The sequence below is a fragment of the Oryx dammah genome, unplaced genomic scaffold (genome assembly GCF_014754425.2).
Source record: "Oryx dammah isolate SB20612 unplaced genomic scaffold, SCBI_Odam_1.1 HiC_scaffold_26, whole genome shotgun sequence".
Taxonomy (NCBI): Eukaryota; Metazoa; Chordata; class Mammalia; order Artiodactyla; family Bovidae; genus Oryx; species Oryx dammah.
Window position 1 is genome coordinate 42,510,000 of NW_024070210.1, and position 22,643 is coordinate 42,532,642.

A 22,643-nucleotide genomic window follows, 5' to 3' on the forward strand; every position below is an offset into this window, starting at 1 on the left:
TGTTTTCCAATATTTCTTTATTTTTAATAAAGTCAGAAAATAGCTATAATTAATCTAACACTTTTTCTGACATTTTTGACATCAAAACATTCTAATACAATTACAGCTGTTTTCACTACTCTTACCGTCCACTCCGAACTCCTAATAGGGATCGTGAGTGGCTGTCTGGCTTGCGCTTATGTTTTCCTAACGTTTTTAACATTAACATATTTTAATATAACTGTTCTCATTACTTCTATTATTCATTCCTATTATTAACTAAGAAAACTTTGAACTCCTTTCTAATGAGAATAATAAGTCTAGCGCTTGGCTCACTCTTCCTCCATTCCGGTCCTGCTTTGTGTTACATATCTTGGCAGTCTGAAATCCCACTTGAAGTTTTATGCTTTCCACCTTCCAGTTTTCACAATATCATGTCTCATTTGCCAATTAATTTTACTTAGAATCATTAACCTTGTCTTTTGTTTGTGTTCTAAACCCTTTATCTTTTAAAAGCACTTTTGGTCATTTTTTAAGACTGTTTTATGTTCTATAAATTGCTTTGAAGCTTAAGGGTTTGTTGATAAATTAACGTTTTTCTAGGTATTGAAATATCTTTTTTCAGCCTTCAAAGATAAAAGTTTGCTTGGCCAGTCTTTGTGTTTGTGGAAATTATACCATTTATCTGTGCTTTGTGTAAATTTTTACCCCAAGGTCTCATCTACAAATGCTAAACGTAGGATTTAAGGTCATTCTTAGCCTCACATTTGTAAAATTTTGTATGTCCTTTATCTACCTTTGTCTTCAGAGTATAAAAACTTCACCAGCAGGTAATGTAATAAGAAAAGGAGAGGGAATTCAGAGGGTTTGTTTGGTGGGTTTTCTCTTGTTGCTGTTTTTCAAGATTGGTCAAATGAGCAGCAGGGTATCATGGAAATAAACAGGCTTTCAATTTGACCAATCTAAATTAGGAGTCTACCTATGAGCTGTGTGACTTCAGACAAGTTACTAAATGGGACTCCACTTCATCTCTTAGGGTTTTGTGGAAGATTAGCTATATGTGCAAAGCACCTGGTACACAACTAGACTCACAGTTTTAAGAATATGAGCCATTATCCAGCTCTGTGACCTTGAGTAAATCACCTGAGATCTCTGTGCATCAATGTCTTCATAAATAAAAGTGAGATAAGTAACGTGCTCCCTTCATAGAGTTGTGAGATGAAATTAGTTTACTATAATAGAATGCTTAGAACCCTGTAAGCACTTACATATGTGTAAGCTATTATCATTATTAACACTAACTTTGTTACTGTCATCACAGTTAACCATACATCTGTCAATATCCATACTAAGAATATCAGGATTATTTCCTGAACTTATCAAATGCATTGCACAGAGTAGTTAAGTACTAGCACTTTCATATGGCTTAGCTGGCAGGTTGGAGGGGGGTGTTCTCTACAATCATAGTCATTCACACTGTTAGTCTTCTTGCTTTAGGTGCATCTGTATCTCCATATTGCATTCCCTGCGTAATTTATCAGCAACTTCCACACCTTTAGTATCACAGAGTTGCTAACTTTTTGACATGATATCTGCTGCAAAAAGTAACTTCAGCCAATTTCTCAGTGTCTTCCCAAGCCATTTTCACTGATAGCAGCAGCAGCAGCAAAGTAGGATAAGTCGTTTCAGTCGTGTCCGACTCTGTGCGACCCCATAGACGGCACCCACCAGGCTCCCCCGTCCCTGGGATTCTCCAAGCAAGAACACTAGAGTGGGTTGCCATTTCCTTCTCCAATGCATGAAAGTGAAAAGTGAAAGTGAAGTTGCTCAGTCATGTCCGACTCTTCGCAACCCCATGGACGGCAGCCCACCAGGCTTTACCCAGTACTTTTATAGGAAATCTAAAATTGACTGTGCATACTTGCCCACAAACATGTTAAAGAAAAAATTCATAAAAAAGGTTTAGCCTAGGGTCTGGTACATAGTACATATACAATATACACTACCTAGTCTTACTGTTATCAAACATTTATATAAATTATTTCATTTAACCCTATGGTAGATAATCCTCTAAGGAAAATGCCCCCATCTCACAGGTAAAATTAATGATACGCAGAAAAATAAATAAATTGAAATCACAAGTTAGTAAATGAGAAAGAGAGTAAAGGATTCAAACTGTGGTTTATCTTATCCTCAAACATTCTCTCCAATAGTGAGAAAGCGTCACCATTTTTCCTTTCACATTTTTTATAATTTTCGGTTTATCCCCATCCCCTTTCCAGCCTTAGGGAAGAATATTACTTCATCAATTATTAAGAGCATTCTCTCTGAGATCTGTTCAGTTCAGTTGCTCAGTTGTGTCCAACTCCTTGTGACCCCAAGAACTGCAGCACGCCAGGCCTCCCTGTCCATCACCAACTCCCGGAGTCCACCCAAACCCACGTCCATCGAGTCAGTGATGCCATCCAACCATCTCATCCTCGGTCGTCCTCTTCTTCTCCTGCCCTCAATCTTTCCCAGCATCAGAGTCTTTTCAAATGAGTCAGCTCTTCACATCAAGTGGCTAAAGTTTTGGAGTTTCAGCTTCAACATCAGTCCTTCCAATGAACACCCAGGACTGATCTCCTTTAGGATGGACTGGTTGGATCTCCTTGCAGTTCAAGAGATTCTCAAGAGTCCTCCAACACCACAATTCAAAAGTATCAATTCTTTGGCACTCAGCTTTCTTCACAGTCCAAATCTCACATCCATACATGACCACTGGGAAAACCATAGCCTTGACTAGATGGACCTTTGTTGGCAAAGTAATGTCTCTGCTTTTTAATATACTGTCTAGGTTGGTCATAACTTTCCTTCCAAGGAGTAAGCATCTTTTAACTTCATGGCTACAATCACCATCTGCAGTGATTTTGGACCCAAAAAAAATAAAGTCTGACACTGTTTCCACTGTTTCCCCATCTATTTGCCCCATCTATAAGTGATGAGACCCGATGCCATGATCTTAGTTTTCTGAATGTTGAGCTTTAAGCCAACTTTTTCACTCTTCTCTTTCACTTTCATCAAGAGGCTCTTTAGTTCTTCTTCACTTTCTGCCATAAGGGTAGTATCATCTGCATATCTGAGGTTATTGATATTTCTCCCGGCAATCTTGATACCAGCTTGTGCTTCCTCCAGCCTGGCCTTTCTCATGATGTACTCTGCATACAAGTTAAATAAGCAGGGTCACAATATACACGCTTGGCCTACTCCTTTTCCTATTTGGAACCAGTCTGTTGTTCCATGTCCAGTTCTAACTGTTGCTTCCTGACCTCCATACAGATTTCTCAAGAGGCAGGTCAGGTGGTCTGGTATTCCCATCTCTTTCAGGATTTTCCACAGTTTATTGTGATCCACACAGTCAAAGGCTTTGGCATAGTCAATAAAGCAGAAATAGATGTTTTCTGGAACTCTCTTGCTTTTTTGATGATCCAATGGATGTTGGCAATTTGATCTCTGGTTCCTCTAACTTTTCTAAAACCATCTTGAACATCTGGAAGTTCATGGTTCATATATTTCTGAAGCCTGGCTTGGGGAATTTTAAGCATTACTTTATTAGTGCCTGAGATCTGTAAAAACCCATTTCCATTGAGGTAATATCCTTTAAAGCTACGCAAGACTGAGTGAAAGGCCCGTGGCTTTGACCTTTCCTAAAAGGATAGTCCACATATGAAGTGCTTAAAAATCCTTAAAAATCAGATAGATATATATTCAAATACTGTCTCTATAAAGAATAGCTCACAGGGTCACTGTTTGTTATTCTGCTTTAATCCATACAGTAAGTTTATGAAATCAGTACACTTATTATCCGTAATTTTTATCTGACTAGACTGAGGCTGAGAAGAGTCCTACAGCTCATGTGTGGCCAGACATCCTGTTGGGAGTTCCCAAATCAACACACCATCAGCCAGGTCTCATAGGGACCCTTGTTCACTCTAGGAGGGCCTGGCTTATCCCCTTTGAGCCATGGGAGGGGTCATTAGACCCAGGACACTCATGCCCCTCTCTGCTCTGCAGCTTCCCTCTCTCAACTCTTGGTGTCATTCTTGGTTTTCCTAGCCCTTAATGGGCTTTGTTTTTTCCTTAGTATGTTTAAACTCAGAGATGAAGCTGCCTTATTCCATCTGCTGCAGGTGCAGAATATTGTTCTACTGCCTTGTCACTGTTAAGAAGCCCAACAGAAAACACACACATCTGTGTGCTTCTGTTCAATATCATGCAAGCCCAAGAAAAAAAAAAAACACCTCTGTTATCATTGGCATATTATTATTAATAGTAAAAGAAAGATGAAGCAAGCATGGCAAATGGTTACTACCTGTTTAATCTGAGTAGTGGGCACACAGGTGATATATTATTTCCTGTACTTATCTCTAAGTTTGAAATATTTTATAAATTAAGTAAAAATAACTATAAAGGACAGTATCATCTTACAAGTAACATAAAAAATATGGCTTTCCTTATACAGTCACTACTCACAGAATGAAAATACTTCTTACATATTGGAAAAATAAGGATATAACCAAATATGTAAATGCCTGATTACCCAGTAGTAGATTACTGAACTTTTCCCCCAAGGTCTTAAAATATAGACTTCTACTCCTCTTATTTAGGATTTGGTAGTCAAGGCTTTCAAGGGTCATCCTCAGGAGTTAATGAACTGGCTATAAAATGGATAGAAAGGCATGGGGCCAAGTCTAGTGATGACCAGCCGGGCTAAATGACCAGATGGCATGAGGCTGCACAGAGTGGAAATAATCACTATGGAGAAAGTCATCCTCCCACTCTCACTCCAGGCTAGAAAGCCCATTCATCAGCCTTCTAAGAGAGATTCCTTCTCTCATGGGCAGGCTTACTTTAACCAAGCTTATAAGATTAATGAATAAAATCAGAGTTGCCATATATTATTTTAACAAGAAATCTGTCATAGAGGCAGTGTGCTGACTCCCTGTAGAGAGAGTTACATTGAACATCAAGATATAATCACAAGTTTAGGTAATTAGCACAGCATAAGAAAAGAGGAGTGGTTAGCTATCTCTGTTGGTATAGAGCTAGAGCAGTCCAATGCTTTCATCTAAACATATGGAAATAACCTCCCAAAAGGAACCAAATATTAAAAATAATCCATTGGCCAAAATTCTCTCTCCTCTAGCTAGGTCCTGGATGGACACTGCTAAAGTTTGTCCCATGAAACTCACATTGCTACATCTTAATAGTCATCAAACCCCTCTGTGAATTCAGACTCTGGTTAATGTGCTAGTAACTCAATCATACCAGGTCTTATAGGCTGCATGTCAACTGCAGCATCAATTCTACCAATTATCTTTCTTAGAACTTATCTTAAAAGCCCGTGTAGCAACTTAAGTTGAGTCAAGGAAAGATGAGGAGATTTTAATGAGAGTCAGACACGACTGAAGTAACTTAGCAGCAGCAGCATGACATAATTCACAGTGTTCACCATTGTATCCCACATTTTTAGAATAGTGCCAGTCACTTAGTAGCTGTTCATAAATACTTCTTATGTAAATGAAAAAAAACTTGCTTTAAAAAAAAACAAAGTACTTCAGGGACGTCCCTGCTGGTCCAGTAGCTAAGAGTCCACCTGGCAATGCAGAGGACACAGGCTGGACCCTAGTCAGGGAATTGATCCCACATGCCTTGGGGCAACTACTGAGCCTGAGCACCACAACAAGAGAGCCTGTGCACCTCAACAGAAGATTCTGCATGACGCAACAAAGGTCCTGTGTGCCCAATAAATTCTTTTTTTAAAGTAGTTCAGAACAAGCTTAAAGCTCACACATTTTAAATAATAATTCTCACTGCTCAGTTGATAAATGCAATCATTCAGGTTGGGGAACTTTCTCCTACATATACTTTTCCACATTCAGCCTGAGTTGCTTAGAGAAAATCCCCAAATGTTATTCATCCCCCGTCAGCCACTTTCACCACTTCTATCACAAAGTACTACCATAAGAGGCCTGTTTTCATAGTATTCTTAGCATTATTCAAGTGCCCAGTGGGCACCAGAATAAACTAAGCATCATTCTTAAGAAGATACTTCATCTTATTCCCATACCAATATGAATACCAATCATTCTTAATGTGTAAAAAAGTAAGTGTATAAACATTACTAAAATCTAAATTTATTTTTAAAAATCTGAAACATATGGCACCTTGCTATTAAAATGGGCCAACAAGGTTTTTAGTGAAGTCAAAGTTCTAGAAGGTATGAATCCTACTATCTTAAGACCCACCCCAGACTGTGTGCGCGATATGTGTTTTACTCACTTTGTACAGGAACTTCTCATTATATTCACGGTCATTGGCTTTTACTATCCGTTCCACTTCTAAAGAGAAAAAGAAATCAGGTAAGAAATTAAATTTTCAACCAAAAGAAACATACGACTCATTAAACTAACATCACATAGGTTACTTTGATTGTCATCAAGATTGCAAGAATTCTTTCTTTTGAAATTTGAAGGGCATTGGTTTTTCTCCAGCCTAAATGTTGGAACGTGTATCGGAAAAGTCCCCAAATGGAAAGCTGAAGTGTTTTTCATTGTCTTTCTAACACCAGCCATAAAGCTAAACAGTACGTGTCGCCAGTTTATATATCCTTTTCACTCCATAAAGACTCTTTCTGTTAACTTCAAGTAGTTTCTAAAAAAGAAGAAGCTATGTCAAATGCCACACTGGAAAGGAAATTTTGTTTTGCTATAGAATTATAAGACATAACATAGCCAAATAAAACCATACTGAAGTGGCCAGTGAGGTCACTGACCTTATGGTTATGGAGCCAATGGTAAAATTTCTAAACAACCCATGCATAGTGAGAGGAACTTAACACCTTCAGGACACTGAGACCGGCCCTTAGCTGGAAATGGCCAAAATAATTAAATCTCTTCAGAAAGCAAATGCAGAATTCCAGCTCAAGGTAGCAACTTATGAAGATCTTGAAGTTATCTCCTCCCCATAGACACACCAAATCAACAGCTATACCCAGAACAAGTTCCTCTGAAAAACACCTAAAAACTAGCTGAATGATGCCCTTCACATCAGGCAAACAAGAGGGAAACCAATCAAAGCAGGTAGGAAAGGCTGAGACACAATCTCATCCCTACACAAAGGAGGAGGGAACTCAAAACCCAGAGCTTCAACCTGAGAAGCTAAGGGTTCATACCCCAGCTTTCCAGATGAATACCTGAGAGACAGCCTCCAAAGCATCTGCTTCAAAGACCAACAGGACAGGACTATGGCATACTGAAGCACAGCTTTTTAAAGTGCCTACAGGCAGACTCACCCACCCCAGGGCCCAGCACAGAAGCAGCCTTTTGAAAAGCACCAGAAAAAAGACTCACTTGCTAATTTTAAAACATTGGTCTTAGGGGCAGGGACCTCTGGCATACTTCCCAGAGATGGTGGTTAGTGGGTACAATCTCCCTGCTCTACCTCTGCCTTGCTAATGCAGATGGGTGCCATCTTTTATTTCTTCCTTTATTCTTTTTCTTTTTCTCCTTGTATTTTTGTTTTCCTATTTCTCTTTTCCCTTTTTATCTAATAGGTGCTATCTTTGTTCTCCGCCTCTGCCACTCCCCAGAGTTCTAGGATGCCCTGGAGAGGATGTCCAAACACACTTGGTGCCCCAGTTTCTACATCTGATGACCCAGTTTTTCACAGCTGCCACCCAGGGAACACTCCTTGGCCACTTGGCTCTGAAAGCCACAGCCTTGTGTTCCTGGATCCTATGGAACTGTAAAAATCAAAGATTCTGTTCTTGGCAGACTACCATCCTCAGGGCACTGCACAGACTGCTGACTAAAACACATTCCCAGTCTTTCTGAGAAAGAGAACTATTTGCATGTCTAAAACCTTGGGCCTGTGGTGCAGGCTTCTGGTCTGGCACTCAGGGGACTATACACAGGCTCCCAGGGAATAGAGGCCGAGGGACACAATCTTTGCATTCTCTCTCTACCTCTCCAGCTCACCAGGATCTTCAGAAAGGAGCATATCCCTTCTCTGGGGCCCAATTTTTCTGTCTAATGCCAGGGGACATCTCTATATCACCTGAAAGTAAGTACAAATAACAAAATAATAGGACCACAAACCCAAAGATTATCATATTGCAGACATTAAAATTTGTAAAGGGCAAAACAAGCCTTTGACTGTGTGGATCACAACAAACTGTGGAAAATTCTTAAAGAGATGGGAATACCAGACCACCTTACCTGCCTCCTGAGAACTCTGTATGCAGGTAAGGAAGCAACAGTTAGAACTGGACATGGAACAACAGACTGGTTCCAAATAGGAAAAGGAGTACGTCAAGGTTGTATATTGCCACCCTGCTTATTTAACTTATATGCAGAGTACATCATGAAAAATGCTGGGCTGGATAAAGCACAAGCTGGAACCAAGATTGCTGGGAGAAATATCAGTAACCTCAGATATGCAGATGACACCACCCTTATGGCAGAAAGTGAAGAAGAACTAAAGAGCCTCTTGATGAAAGTGAAAGAGGAGAGTGAAAAAGTTGGCTTAAAACTCAACATTCAAAAAACTAAGATCATGGCATCTGGTCCCATCACTTCATGGCAAGTAGATGGGGAAACAATGGAAACAGTGAGAGACTTTATTTGGGGGGGCTCCAAAATCACTGCAGATGGTGACTGCAGCCATGAAATTAAAAGACGCTTGCTCCTGGGAAGAAAAGTTATGACCAACCTAGACAGCATATTAGAAAGCAAAGACATTACTTTTCCAACAAAGGTCCATCTAGTCAAAGCTATGGTTTTTCCAGCAGTCATGTATGGATGTAAGAGTTGAACTATAAAGAAAGCTGAGTGACAAAGAATTGATGCTTTTGAATTGTGGTGTTGAAGACTCTTGAGGGTCTCTTGGACTGCAAGGAGATCCAACCAGTCCATCCTAAAGGAAATCAGTCCTGAATATTCATTGGAAGGACTGATGCTGAAGCTGAAACTCCAATACTCTGGCCACCTGATGCAAAGAACTGACTCATTGGAAAAGACCCTGATTCTGGGAAAGATTGAAGGCAGGAGGAGAAGGGGATGACAGAGGATGAGATGGTTGGATGGCATCACTGACTCAATGGACATGAGTCTGAGTAAACTCCAGGAGTTGTTGATGGACAGGGAGGCCTGGCATGCTGCAGTCCATGGGGTCGCAAAGAGTTGGTCATGACTGAGCGACTGAACTGAACTGAAAGGGCAAAACAAGACAGTGCCCCAGAAACACCAGCAGAGCCTGTTTCTGTTGTAAGAGTAGCAAATTCCCACTCCATGTTTGCTGAACTCAGAGTTGACAAAAGGGTAATAATGGTGGAGCAACGAAAGTGATGGAAGAAAGACCAGTCAAGTAACAAACAGATGTCAGTGATGGACTCTCCTGGTCACTGACTTGACCATCTCAACCTGGGATTCCCTTAATCCCACAGTTCTCCACCTAGATAAGTGACAGATTGTAAAAAGTATAGGTATGTGATAAGAGTTTGACTTTAGAGAAGGTACACACAACCACAGAGATAAAGGTAACTGGAGAGTAGAAGTAACTTAGAGGCACATATTAGGGATGAGGAAACAGCAAGAGAGAAACAAAGAGGAGGAGATAAGAAGGGAGATAAAGATAAGGCAGACGAACAGGGAAAGAAGGAAGGTAGGAACATGTCTTACCACCTGTACCCTATATGCCAGGCATCATGATTTATAAGAACTGATTCCTGTTTCCCAAGTCTAAGAGGAATCTAAATGTCTCTACAGCCCCTGTGTTAGCTCAGCTCTCAAGTATGAAGTTCACCTCTGAGGACTGCTCCTGACAAACAATACCCTGTCTTTGGTTATGATTGGACTCCTAGCATTTGTAGAGTGTTTATTATGTTTGATAGCCACCTACATGACTTCCTTCTTTACCATTGAAAAAAGTCAGTTCCCTGTGTATAACTCTGAAATTGAGAACCCGCCAGGAAGCAACCTCTCAAACAACCGCCCTCTGAAAGAAAGTTTCCAAACTCTGACTGTAAAAGCATCATCCTCTCTCTTTTGCTGATTCTCCAACAAAGAGCAAAAATATCAAAGCCCAAAATGAAGTTTTGGAGGCTAAGGAGACTTAAAAACTTAAAAAGCTAGATGATGTTTTTATTCATCCCCACATCAACCCAGGCATAATAAAACTGCTGACAGGAAAACAACCAATGTTACTGGCCCACCGGCATTCTGCATGTAATTTCCAGATTAGCTGTAAGTTAAAAATCAGATGTGCTACTCTGCTCAGTGTTATATGGCAGCCTGGATGGGAGGGGGATTTGGGGGAAAATGGATACATGTATATGTGTGGCTGTCCACTTGAAACTTTCACAACATTAATAATTAGCTATACATCAATATAAAATAAAACATTAAAAAATCAAATGTGCTCATATTAATTGGCTTTAGATCAAATACATTCAGTTGATGATCATTTTTAAATTACACATTTATATGAAGCACATCCAAGCACAGAATTCCATAGTTCTGTTTCTAGTTTTGCTTACTCTAAATATCAGAATCTTAACTCCTATCCAGTGTCTTCATGAAAGTACCCTCCCCAAGGACTGAAAACAGCCATTTCCCAAAGTGGCCAAAGGAGTAATTTCTGTGCTGGGAAATTCTGGATCCTCTCCCTAGTGTTCACACTGCTCTTGCTCCTTAAGACTCTGTTAGAGCCAGGAGGTCCTCTCCTATTTATATCTGTGTGCTCGCTCAGTAGCTCAGTCACATCCAACTCTTTGTGACACCCCTGGACTGTAGCCTGCCAGGCTCCTCTGTCCAAAATGGAGTTTTCCAGGCAAAAATATTGGAATGGGTTGCCACCTCCTTCTCCAGGGGGTCTTCCCAACCCAGGGATCAAACGTGCATCTCTAGAGTCTCCTGAATTGACAGGCAAATTCTTTACCATTGTGCCACTTGGGAAGTCCCTATTTACTTTTAAATTCATCTTATTAAGTCTCCATCTTTACTTCTATACTTTCAGTAAGCATTTTCTTTCTGAACTGAGTCTTCACGAAAAAAATTCTGGCAGATTTTTATCCATTCCTTAAGCCCTGCAAAATTCTGGCTTTGGATCTAAATTCCTAGTTTTCTGCCTTTTGCCTTTTTATGCTAGGCCTGAATTGTCTTTGTAGGAATTGACATTCTTCCATGTACTACAACAGTATGTGAGGGGATATAAACCCCTGTTGGCAATAAGTCACATCCTGCCAAGAAGAGGAAGCCGAGACCGAATTCCCCATAAACAATGCCCACTGAGAACTGCTCAGAGGTTCAGTGACTTAACACCTGCCACTTAATAGGTATCCTTCGAGATGGAAGAGTAATAAAAGGAAAGTGCTCACCAGGGGATATCATTTACCAAGGTAAGCTCATTCCGGCAAAACTGGTGTCACTAAATCTGTCTGGTTCCAAAAAGAAGCAAAGTGATACACATGGATTATAAAATACAGTAAGCTAGCATATGTTCACAGTGAAATGAAAGAGCTCACAGTTCAAGATAGCATGTCCTTCTACTTCCCTTTCCTCTCAGGTCCCACTGAAATGACAGAAAATATTTTTCTAAAGAATAAAAAACATAACAGTGTTAGAAAATAAGAATGTGAGTTAGCAGAGGCTCATATATTTTAAAGACAGTCTAGAAAATAAAATAGAAATCAAATGGAATCAAGTTGCCCAAAAAGAGAAAAAGATAGGAACACCACTAGCCAAAAGAATTAGAAGAGTGGTTTTTCACAATGGTGCTCCAGACAAGTTCCAAAGTCAGCCAATAAATACAAAGATTGAGAGTGTGCTGTAGTTATGCCTATTAGCTTGGCAAAATGATTAATAGGGTAGCCTTTTACTCTAAGAAGTATCCCAGTTTGGGAATACTTACCTAGTGGTCCAGTAGTTAAGAATCTGCCTTCCAGTGCAGGGGACATAGGGATGACCCCTGATCAGGGAACTAATATTCCATACACCACAGTGCAACTAAGTCCATGTGCCACAACAAGAGAAAAGCCCACTCGCCTCAAGGAAAGATCCCACGTGCCACAGTGAAGACCCCACATGCTGTAACTAAGACCTCATGCAACCAAATAAGTAATAAATAATTTTTAAGCATCCCAGTTTGGAACATAAGTTATCTGATACCCTTAGCTTTGGAGCATTACCAAAATAAATTGTAATTGAGCCAGTTGGGCCCTCTTACACACCCTTCCCTCACCCATTGAAGAGAGCAGGCAACATGCTGAGGGCGGAAACCAAGAGTGGGTGTTCAGGCCTAAGAGAGAAGCAGCTGCAAACCCCCACATCACCTACAGCTGACTTGCTAAGTCACTTCAGTCGTGTCCGACTCTGTGTGACCCCAGAGACAGCAGCCCACCAGACTCCCCCATCCCTGGGATTCTCCAGGCAAGAACACTGGAGTGGGTTGCCATTTCCTTCTCCAGTGCATGAAAGTGAAAGGTGAAAGTGAAGTCGCTCAGTCGTGTCCAACTCTTAGCGACCCCATGGACTGCAGCCTACCAGGCTCCTCCGTCCATGGGATTTCCCAGGCAAGGGTATTGGAGTGGCTGCCTTCCTGGGGTAATTGCGGGGTTTGCCAGATTGCCTGACTATACCACAACACTATAGAATGATTATCTCTGCTCCTCCCAAATTCAAATATTGAGACTTAATCCCTGATATAATAATATTTGAAAGCCTTTGGAAGGTAATTAGGTCATGAGGGTGGAGCCCCCACAAATGGGATTAGTGCCTTTATAAAAGAGGCCCCACTGAATCCTGCTACACTGTTAGTAAGAATGTAAATTGATGCAGCTACTATGAAGAACAGTATGGATGTCCCTTAAAAACAAAAATTGGTCTACCATATGATCCAGCAATCCTACTCCTAGTCATATACCTGGAGAAAACTATACTTCAAAAAGATACATGCACCCCATTGTTCCTTGCAGCACTGTTTACAATAGTCAGGACATGGAAGTAACCTAAATCTTTATCAACAGGAATAAATAAGATGGGTTCCCTGGTGGCTCAGAGGTTAAAGCATCTGCCTCCAATGCGGGAGACCTGGGTTCGATCCCTGGGTCAGGAAGATCCCCTGGAGAAGGAAATGACAACCCACTCCAGTATTCTTGCCTGGAGAATCCCATGGACGGAGGAGCCTGGTAGGCTACAGTCCACGGGGTCGCAAAGAGTCAGACACGACTGAGCGACTTCACCTCACCTCACATATATACAATGGAATATAACTCAGTCATAAAAACAAACAAAATAATGCCATTTGCAGCAACATGGATGAACCTAGAGACTGTCATACTGAATGAAGTTAGGCACAGAAAGACAAATATCATAGATTGTTTATATGTGGAATCTAAAAAAAAGGTACAAATGAACTTACCTACAAAACAGAAGTACAATCACAGACGTAGAAAACCAACTATGGTCACCAAGAGGTAAAGGAGGGGGGAATAAATTACGAGTTTGGGATTGACATATACACACTAATAATAATTATATATATATATGCTGCTGCTGCTAAGTCACTTCAGTCGTGTCTGACTGTGTGACCCCATAGATGGCAGCCCACAAGGCTCCACCGTCCAGGCAAGAAAACTGGAGTGGGTTGCCATTTCCTTCTCCAATGCATGAAAGTGAAAAGTGAAAGTGAAGTTGCTCAGTAAGTGCCCGACTCTTCGTGATCCCATGGACTGCAGCCTACCAGGCTCCTCTGTCCATGGGATTTTCCAGGCAAGAGTACTGGAGTGGGTTGCCATTGCCTTCTCCATATATATATATATATATATATATATATATATATATATACGAAGTGAAGTCACTCAGTCATGTCTGACTCTTTGCAGCCCCATGGACTGTAGCCTATGAGGCTCCTCAGTCCATAGGATTTTCTAGGCAAGAGTACTGGAGTGGGTTGTCATTTCCTTCTCCAGGGGATCTTCCCGACCCAGGGATCTCCCGCATTGTAGGTAGACACTTTACTGTCTGAGCTACCAGGGAAGGTATATATATATATAATAGATAACTAATAACCTACTGTACAGCACAGGGAACTCTATTCCACACTCTGTAACAGCCTATATGGGAAAGAATCCAAAAAGAAAAGAGTGGATATATATGTGTGTGTATATATATATATAAGCTGATTCACTGTGCTGTACACCTGAAACTAATATAACATCGTAAATCAACTACACCCCAATAAAAGGTTCTAAAAAAAAAAAAGGCCCTAGAGAGTTCCTTTGCCCCATTATGTGAAGACACAGCAAGACAACTATATATGAACTAGGAAGCATGCTCTCATCAGCCCCAAATCTGCCAATACCTTGACTGTAGACTTCCCAGCATCAAGAACTGTGAGAAATAAATTTATGTTGTTTACAAGCCACCCAGTCCGTGTATTCTGTAAAGACACACGGGAAAACTCTGTGAGCTGACTCTATCACTGGAACTCCTATTTAAAGGAGAGGCCTGACAGGAAAAAGACTTTGAAACCACACTAATCCATCTAGTCCTTCATTTGTAAACACAAACCAGCAACCATAAGTCTCATAAGACATCTGAGAAAAACCAAGAACACAAAACAGAAGATTCCAAGGGAAGAGATAATGCTGAAAACAGGTGAGGGAAGGGGGTTGTTTTTGTTTTTAATTCTAATTAGTACCTTGAAGATATTCAAGAAGACATAGCACTCATAAAACAAGAGCAAGCTAATAGGAACAAAGAAAATACAGGACAAGAGAAAGCTCCTGGAAATTAAAAATATTTAATGCACAAACTGTATAATAGGAAAGACAGAATGAAAACTAAGACTGAAGAAATCTCTTAAAATATATATGAAAATGACAAAAATGAAATGTGAAAAAAAAAACCACTTGGGAGAAAAAACAAACAATGGATGGGAGGAAATAAATAGAAGAAAATTTCTCTGCACAAGAATAAGACAACTCTCTTCAAAGCAAAAGGGCCATCAAGTGCCAATCAGGATGAATGAAAATGAACCTACAAACATTCATAAAATTTTGAATTCTGAAAATAAAGAGAAAAACATCTGAAACTTCCAGAAGGAAAGAAGTTTTCCTCCAGAAAGAAGTCTTCCTCCACAAGGAAAAAAAAGGTTAGCCCCAGAGTTACAAGAATTAGACCAACATGAAATTTCTCATCAGCCACAAGGATGATAGAAAACACAGGAGTGATGCCTTCCAGTTTTAAGGAAAATATTTTGAACTTAAAATTCTATACCCAGTAAAATAATCAATCATGAAGGGGCAATAAAAACATCTTTAAACATGCAAGAGCATTTACATACAAGATGTCTCCAAAATAACTACTCAAGAATGTACAAGAAGAATAACAGTTTAAGTATTGAAAGTAAAGTTGAGTGGAGGAAACAATAAAAGGATGATGATCAGCTAGAGTCCATAATGAAAATAAAAATGGCTGACATGATGACCCACACATCTGTTCCAGGTGGACCACCAATTCTACAGAAAAAAGGGAGGCATGTCTAGTAGGAGTAGTGTTAGTCGCTCAGTCATGTCCAACTCTTTGTGATCCCATGAACTGCAGACCTCCTGTCCACGGGATTCTACAGGCAACAATACTGGAGTGGACTGCAACTCCCTTTTCCAGAGGATCTTCCCGACCCACAGATCAAACCCAGGTCTCCTGCATTGCAGGCAAGATTCTTACCATTTGAGCTACAGGGAAGACCTTAAAAGGTAAAATAAACCAATTTCTTTGGAAAGTACAATTATGTATTAGCTCTTTGCTAAAACAATAATTTCTCTAAGAACTCCCCATAAAGTAGTCATTGTTTGATATAAAGTACATAAAGTGAGGACTTTCCTGGTGGCTCAGTGGTAAAGAATCCACCTGCCATTGCAGGAAACATGGATTTGATCCTTCATTCAGGAAGCCCCATGTGCCCCACATGTGGAGCAGCTAAGTCTAGGCACCACAACTATTGAACCTGCACTCTAGGACCTGGAAACCACAACTACTGCAGTCTGCATGCCCTAGAGCCCGTGCTCCACAACAAAAGAAGCCACTGCAAGGAGAAGCCCACACACCACAGAGTAGCCCCACCAGCAGCAGCTAGAGAAAAGCCCGAGCAACAACAAAGACCCAGAACAATCAAACAGAAATAAATTGTTTTTTTGAAAAAAACGTAAAGTGAGATTTTTAGAATTTTGTTTTTTAATAAGCCTAGGGATATCTCAAATACAATCCCAAAGGCCCAACAAGAGTTTCTGTGGGCCCAACATTCTGTAGTTTCTAAGGCCCAACATCAGTTCTCTGCTGAAGTGATGAAGTTCAAAAATGTATTTTAGGATATTTAAATGAGCAAATGAACTTCATGTCCTTTGAGCTATCATCTTAATTATTATCCCTCTCTGGTGAAGTACAAATCAAGAGTCGTCACTTCTGTTCCTTAAAGTCAGTAAGAAACTGACTTCAAGAAAGAAATGAAGAAAAATGTATACAAACATGCTTTACAAAGTATCTGAAGATGTGAGAGGGGCAACAGAGACTTAACTCCAAGGAAAATTATAAAAATGCCTCTCAAAAGTGTTTACCTGACCCTAAGCACCCCCCTTGTTGCCCCAGGGGACGTTAACTCCCCTGCAGGTCTTAGCTATACTTACATATGGCCAAGCAGACAACCATGGAGAAAGCGAAAAAAAACATGCAAGGCCATATGATGATTGTGGTTGGCCCCTTTCACCATAAAAGAACTTAAATTTTCATTTTATTACTGTATTTGTATAAAGAAAAATATATTACTATTCTATAATAAAACATTTTTATAGATTTAAAAAATTATTCCTCTCAACTGCACTTGTGCTAAACACTAAATGACTATAAGGTTGAGATTGAACTTCCTAGGAAATACCTGGAAAGCTGCTACTCTGTGTTGCCAGCTGAATATAGATGCATAAGGCAGAAGAGCAAGCTGGTAACAGTGTTAACATTCTTTTGTGACAGCTGAGGAGCCCACCAAAGACATGTGCTTGGTTAGGAAGCCATCCTTCACCATTTCAGTGGGCAAGACAATAGCCATTAGCAGAAGCAAAATTATCTTAGACATTGTTTTTAATCTGCTCCAGAAGAGAGGCAAAAGAAGTCATTAAACCCTCAAAGTCCTTCTTCATACAGGGTGCTGGAAATAAGACTTCACTCCTCAAATCTCAGCAAGGCCAAAATAATTTGTCTGCTTCAATCAAACAAAATATCAATGAAGCACTCATGGAATGCTTGTCTTTGAGCCATGTGCTTCCTGTTACATAGAGAAGATAACTAAATGAGGCTACTCTATCTATTTTATGAAATGATTATAAATCAGTTAAATGTTAGGGAACATTTATTAAAAAGAGTAACCTGAAGTTCAGAATATGACTTGGAGGAACCCCCTCCCCACCGAAATAATTTTCTTATAGGGCTGACTGTTTGACTTGGTTTCAGACAATAAAACCATATCCATTTATGTATCATGTATGCTTGCCTTTCCTTATGGAAGGAGGAGATGCATCTAGAAAAACCCCAAAGTGTTAGAGGATCACTAAGACGTAAGTTTAAAAGATGGGAGGGACCTAAGACTACTCTGCTGGAAATTTTTAATTGTAAGCACAATGCTGTTCTCATGTTAGCAAGAGGTTTTAGACCCATAAATATGAGGTTGATAATGGGGACTTCCTTCATGGTCCAGTGGCTAAGACTCCATGCTTCCAATGCATGGGGCCCAGGTTCAATTCCTACTTGGGGAACTGGACCCCACATGCCACAACTAAGATCCTGAGAGCCACAACTAAGACCCAGTGCAGCCAAATAAATAATTTTTAAGTGAGTTTGATGAAGGAGCCCTCAGAAGAAGAAGCCAAGATAGTAAAGCAAGAAACTTGAGATCTCCTTCCACCAGATCATCTGTGTGAGCACTTTTAACTCAGGAAACTCTCCTTACCCATGCTTCCTCAGTAATAGAATGCCACATTATGGGGCCATCATTAAGTGAGAAAATGTTTGCAAAGCACTTTATAAACAGAAAAATACTCAAAAATGCCCTTTTTTAATGAAAAAAATAACAGGTGAAAAAGAGGAAATCATCTAGGTTCATATAGTCAATGTCACTATTATTACTATAACTGAAGAGAGTCTGAAGTAATTTTCTGAATATTTTCAGTAGAAATTGGCAAATACGCATTGATTCTTCATCTCCAAACAATGTCAATGTGACCTTAGTGTTTAAAATTAGTCAGTAAATGTAGCAATTCTGTTAACAAGACTAAGAGTAAGGGGAAGATTTAGGAGGTTCCCATTGGGCCCATGAGAGATCACAGCAACTATGAGCCCATAATTAACAAGCACACGGTCTTTCTTCATTTAACTCCAGAGCATTTTGTCCTTCACCAAATGCGGCTTAGAGGACAGTGTCTAGGCAGTTGGCTTTAGCTCCCCCAAACCATGAAATGAGGAAGCACCATGGAGAATTTGGGGGTGTCCCTATAAAATCCTGATAGCACAGACTAATATTTCCTCATGAACGCTGGTCCTAGTCCAGAAGTTGAAGAATGTCTCCAAACATGGAGTGTCACTTGAGGTTTGAGGGTTGTAGGATTTTGGGTTGGGCAAAAATTCCCTCAAGCCAAATTAATAACTTAAGCTTTTTCCCTTCTTAATGTTCTTTCATTCTTCACAATCTGGCCTGTGTGGTTGAGAGCCAAAGTAATTCATTAAAGACATGAGGAAAGAACAATGAGCAGGGCAAGGTTTTAAAGACAAAAAAAAAAAAAAAAAAAAGAGTTCCCCAGCCTTCAAGATTTCCTGATTTGACTCCAAGAGCACATTCCGATACAACTGAAAAATGTGTATCCCAAATCAGGGTTTTCTACTGAAACTCAGTGGTGACCTGCATCTGCGAGGATTTGTTGACACTTAAAAAGCAAACAAACAAGAAAATTGAGGCAAAAAAAAAACCCTTCCATGATTTTTTAAAATTCTTGTGCTCACAAAAGAGCTTGGAAACAAAGTTAGGGGAGTCAACAAATGCTAAAGGGCCCTGGGATTGTTTTCCTCTGGGTTGAGCCAATTTGCTTATCAGGTCCAGATATTTGGAAAACTTGATTTATTGAGAGTTTTGTTCCTCTCATGACTTCCTACAGCTTCACGAAGAAATATAAAAATATTTTACTAATTCATTTCTCTTTGAGCATACATGAATTATACTATACACATTACAAGTTAAATCGATAGAATCTTCCCATGAGCCTCACCATGTGGCTTTCTTCTGTAAATACAGATTCACAACTGGAGATTTAAGACTTCACTGTGATACAGTGAAAAGAATAAGAGCTAATGTGTACTGAGCACTCCTTAAAAGTTAGATGCTGTATGAAGCATTTCACATGAATTAACCCTCACAACAATCCTATTAGGTACTCGCTATTATTAACACCACTTTACAAGTAAGAAAAATAAAGGCCTAGCACAATTATGTAATAGAATCTGATTTCAAACACTGAGTGTAAAAGGAGCTTGGAAGAGATTCTAAGGAGATGGTGGGTGGCACCATGCAGAAATGATTAGAGAACTGCACATTAATGTACCCACGCCTGTGTCCAGAGGTCAAAGACAGGAAGATGAGACCTCTCTCAACAAAAGTGATGCTCCAGGGGACTTCCCTGGTGGTTCAGTGATTAAGGCTTCCTGCTGCCAATGCAGGGGTATGGGTTCAATCCCTGGTTGGGGAACTTAAGATCCCACATGCCCTGGGGCACAGCCAAAAGATTTTTTCCAAAGTGATACTCAGGATGTACTTCAAAACACAGACTCCCTCTCAATCAAACCTGGGGCCCTGTGACTCCTTACATTTCATTGCTTCCAAGCTTCTCTCTGCTTCACAGTGGAGTACCACCGCCCTCCCCCAGAGAGCCTGACTGACCTCTCACTGGAGGCTTTCCCAAACCCCTGTCTAAAACTTGTTTTCTTACCAACCTTTTTCTTATGGATACAATACTAGAAAACTGGATTTTTATCTACAATTCTCTTACAATTTGATTATCTACAGCAAAAACTATATTGCTATGAACTATGCCAGGATCAGAATATTTCCTATACAGATAAAAAATAGCTATATTTTCCCACAGCCTATCCATTCACAATGAAAAAAAAAAAAAATCAGAATCTACCCCAAGGATCACAAGAGCCTGGAAAAAGCTGAAGAACATTTAATTTCCCTTTGTGAGACACAGTCCAGCTATTCAAGGGAAATCAAGCCACCTGTCACAGAATGAGAGTAAAAAACCCCATGTGGGAAAGAGAGATGTGAGAAGGAAACCCGAGGAGGGCTCTTATCTGCTTCACACACCAGGGCTTACACAGGAAGCTGTGTTTCTCAGAGCTTGTGTTTGTCATTTTGAGATGTGTAGGGCTATAAATTAAGTTTCTTTAGTACATACTGGTTTCTGAGCCTTAATTTCTGAAACCATTTGGCAAATAAAATCTGCTGGAGCCAAGACTAAGTGATTTATTGCAGGAATATTAGTAAATATTGAGTAAAGGCTCTATTCTAGACAGTGAAGGAAAAATAAGTAAGCCAGCCATCATGTTCAAAGGTCATGTAAATGTGCACAGCAACGAAGTGGAAGAGAGGCCTAGAGGGCCACAGAAAGCAGAGTAAAGGAAAGTCAAGTCCAGGCGAGGGGGTCTAAGTCATTCCCACCTATCCTGGGAAGCTCTGAAGGGAACTTAGGTGAATACAAACTGTGGAGTGTGGTAGGTTGGACCAGTCCAAGCTGAATCATAGTCATTTACTAAAAAGATAAGGCATTTGGTGGAGGTGGTCTGCCACCCAAAATGTGGTGAAATATGGGCTTTGCAAGAGGACATCTACAGTTCCTCCTCAGCTGTACCTTCTAGCAGAATATTGGACCAATTGAAAAGATGAAAAGAAACACATAGGAGCCTTGATTTCTTTACCTATTCATGAAGCAGCCAAATAAAACACATTTTAAAGGAGATGAAAGACAGCCAGAACTTTGAGCAGAAAAGAAGTCTGCCCACATCTCCGCCCCTCTTCTGCCCACACTCTGGTCCAAGCCACCTCACCTCTCCTCCTGGCTGTAGTAATAGCCTCCCCTTGGGTCTCCTCCCTCCTACCCTTTCATCTATTTTCAACAGAACAGAGTGACAGTTCCAGAATTGCAGTAGTTTCCAACTGCTGCTCTAGGAAATCACCACAAATGTAGTTGTTTAACAGTACCAACGTATTGTCTTATTATTATGGAAGTCAAAAGAATGAAAATGGATCTCACAGGGATAAAATTAAGCTGTTTCATCAAGACTGAGTCTGTTCTTTGCCTTTTCTAGCCTCTAGAGGCTGCCCTAATTCCTTGGTCATGTATGCATCACTCTGACTTCTGCTTTCATTATTACATCACCTCCTCTGACTTCTGCATCCCTCTTATAAGAAACTCTTTTGATTACAACAAGCCCACTTTTATAATTTAGGATAATTGTCCCATCTTAAGATCCTTAACTCCATCACATCTGCAAAGTGTCTTCTACCATGTAAGGTCACAGGTTCACAAGTTCCAAGGATTAGAACATGGACACTTTTATCTTTGCATGAGCGGGGCATGAATCTGCCTACCACAAGACTCATCTCTGTCCTCCACACAAAATGTCCAATTTTGCTCAGGAGAGAAGCCAGTTCTTCTAATGAAGCTTAAGCTTCAGCTTACCTCACTTGCACATTTCATCCCAAGACCCTGGGAGTAACACTAGAAATCTGTTTCACTCTGTCTTGTTTTTTGATATGCAAGATTAAAATATTTTAGCCACAAGGGCTAAGATCATTGTCTCCACTCTATTCTCTCCCATCACATTTTGCCTTGTAGGAGACAATGCTGGGATAAAAGACTGTCAAGTTAAAAATACACTGAGTTTGTGTTTAGCAGAATGTATTTATGTGATTCACTATCACTTCCATATAAACTTACTGGCGGTCACCCCCAAAGTAGGAATAGTTCTGTCTCCATGGGGAATTACCTAGCATGGCAAGATGAAAGTGCAGAGCCCAAGGTCATATAGCAATATGACTCTGTCTGGTAGCACCTGGAAGCAGAAGTATGTGAATCATGGAAGAAACAGGAGTTTGCAACACTGAGCCAGAAGTTAATCTGTGCAGGATTCTACCCATCATCGCACATGTAAAATTGTACATGGAAGGTTTACTTTTCATTAACTACGAGTCAAAACAAAATTTAGCTCGCATTATAGTATTAGGAGAATCAAATGCTTGAGTATCCTTGATACTATATGTAATAAGCCTATCATATATTTTTCTCTTTACATGAGGATTGAATGTATAAAATTTATTATGATCCCAGTGCTGACAGAGCACAAACCCATTTGCAATAGTATCATAGTTAAGCACATCTGTAACAGCTTAGATATGAAGGAAACTTGACGGAAGTTTTCCCAAGGTTAACAATTCTAAATCTTTACATGACATTATGAAGTCATGAAGTTGCAACGTTATTCTCAGTTCAGTTCAGTTGCTCAGTCATGACTGACTCTTTGTGACCCCAT

General features: G+C 40.1%; 1 protein-coding gene across 1 annotated transcript in view; it reads right to left on the minus strand.

Annotated features, from left to right (window-relative positions):
- Positions 1-22,643, minus strand: part of ATP8B4 (ATPase phospholipid transporting 8B4 (putative)) — a 284,590-nt gene that overhangs the window by 237,520 nt on the left and 24,427 nt on the right. Inside the window, exon 3 of the mRNA XM_040226490.1 lies at positions 6,301-6,359. Coding sequence (XP_040082424.1) covers positions 6,301-6,359 — 59 coding nt within the window. The remainder of the gene's footprint in view (positions 1-6,300; positions 6,360-22,643) is intronic.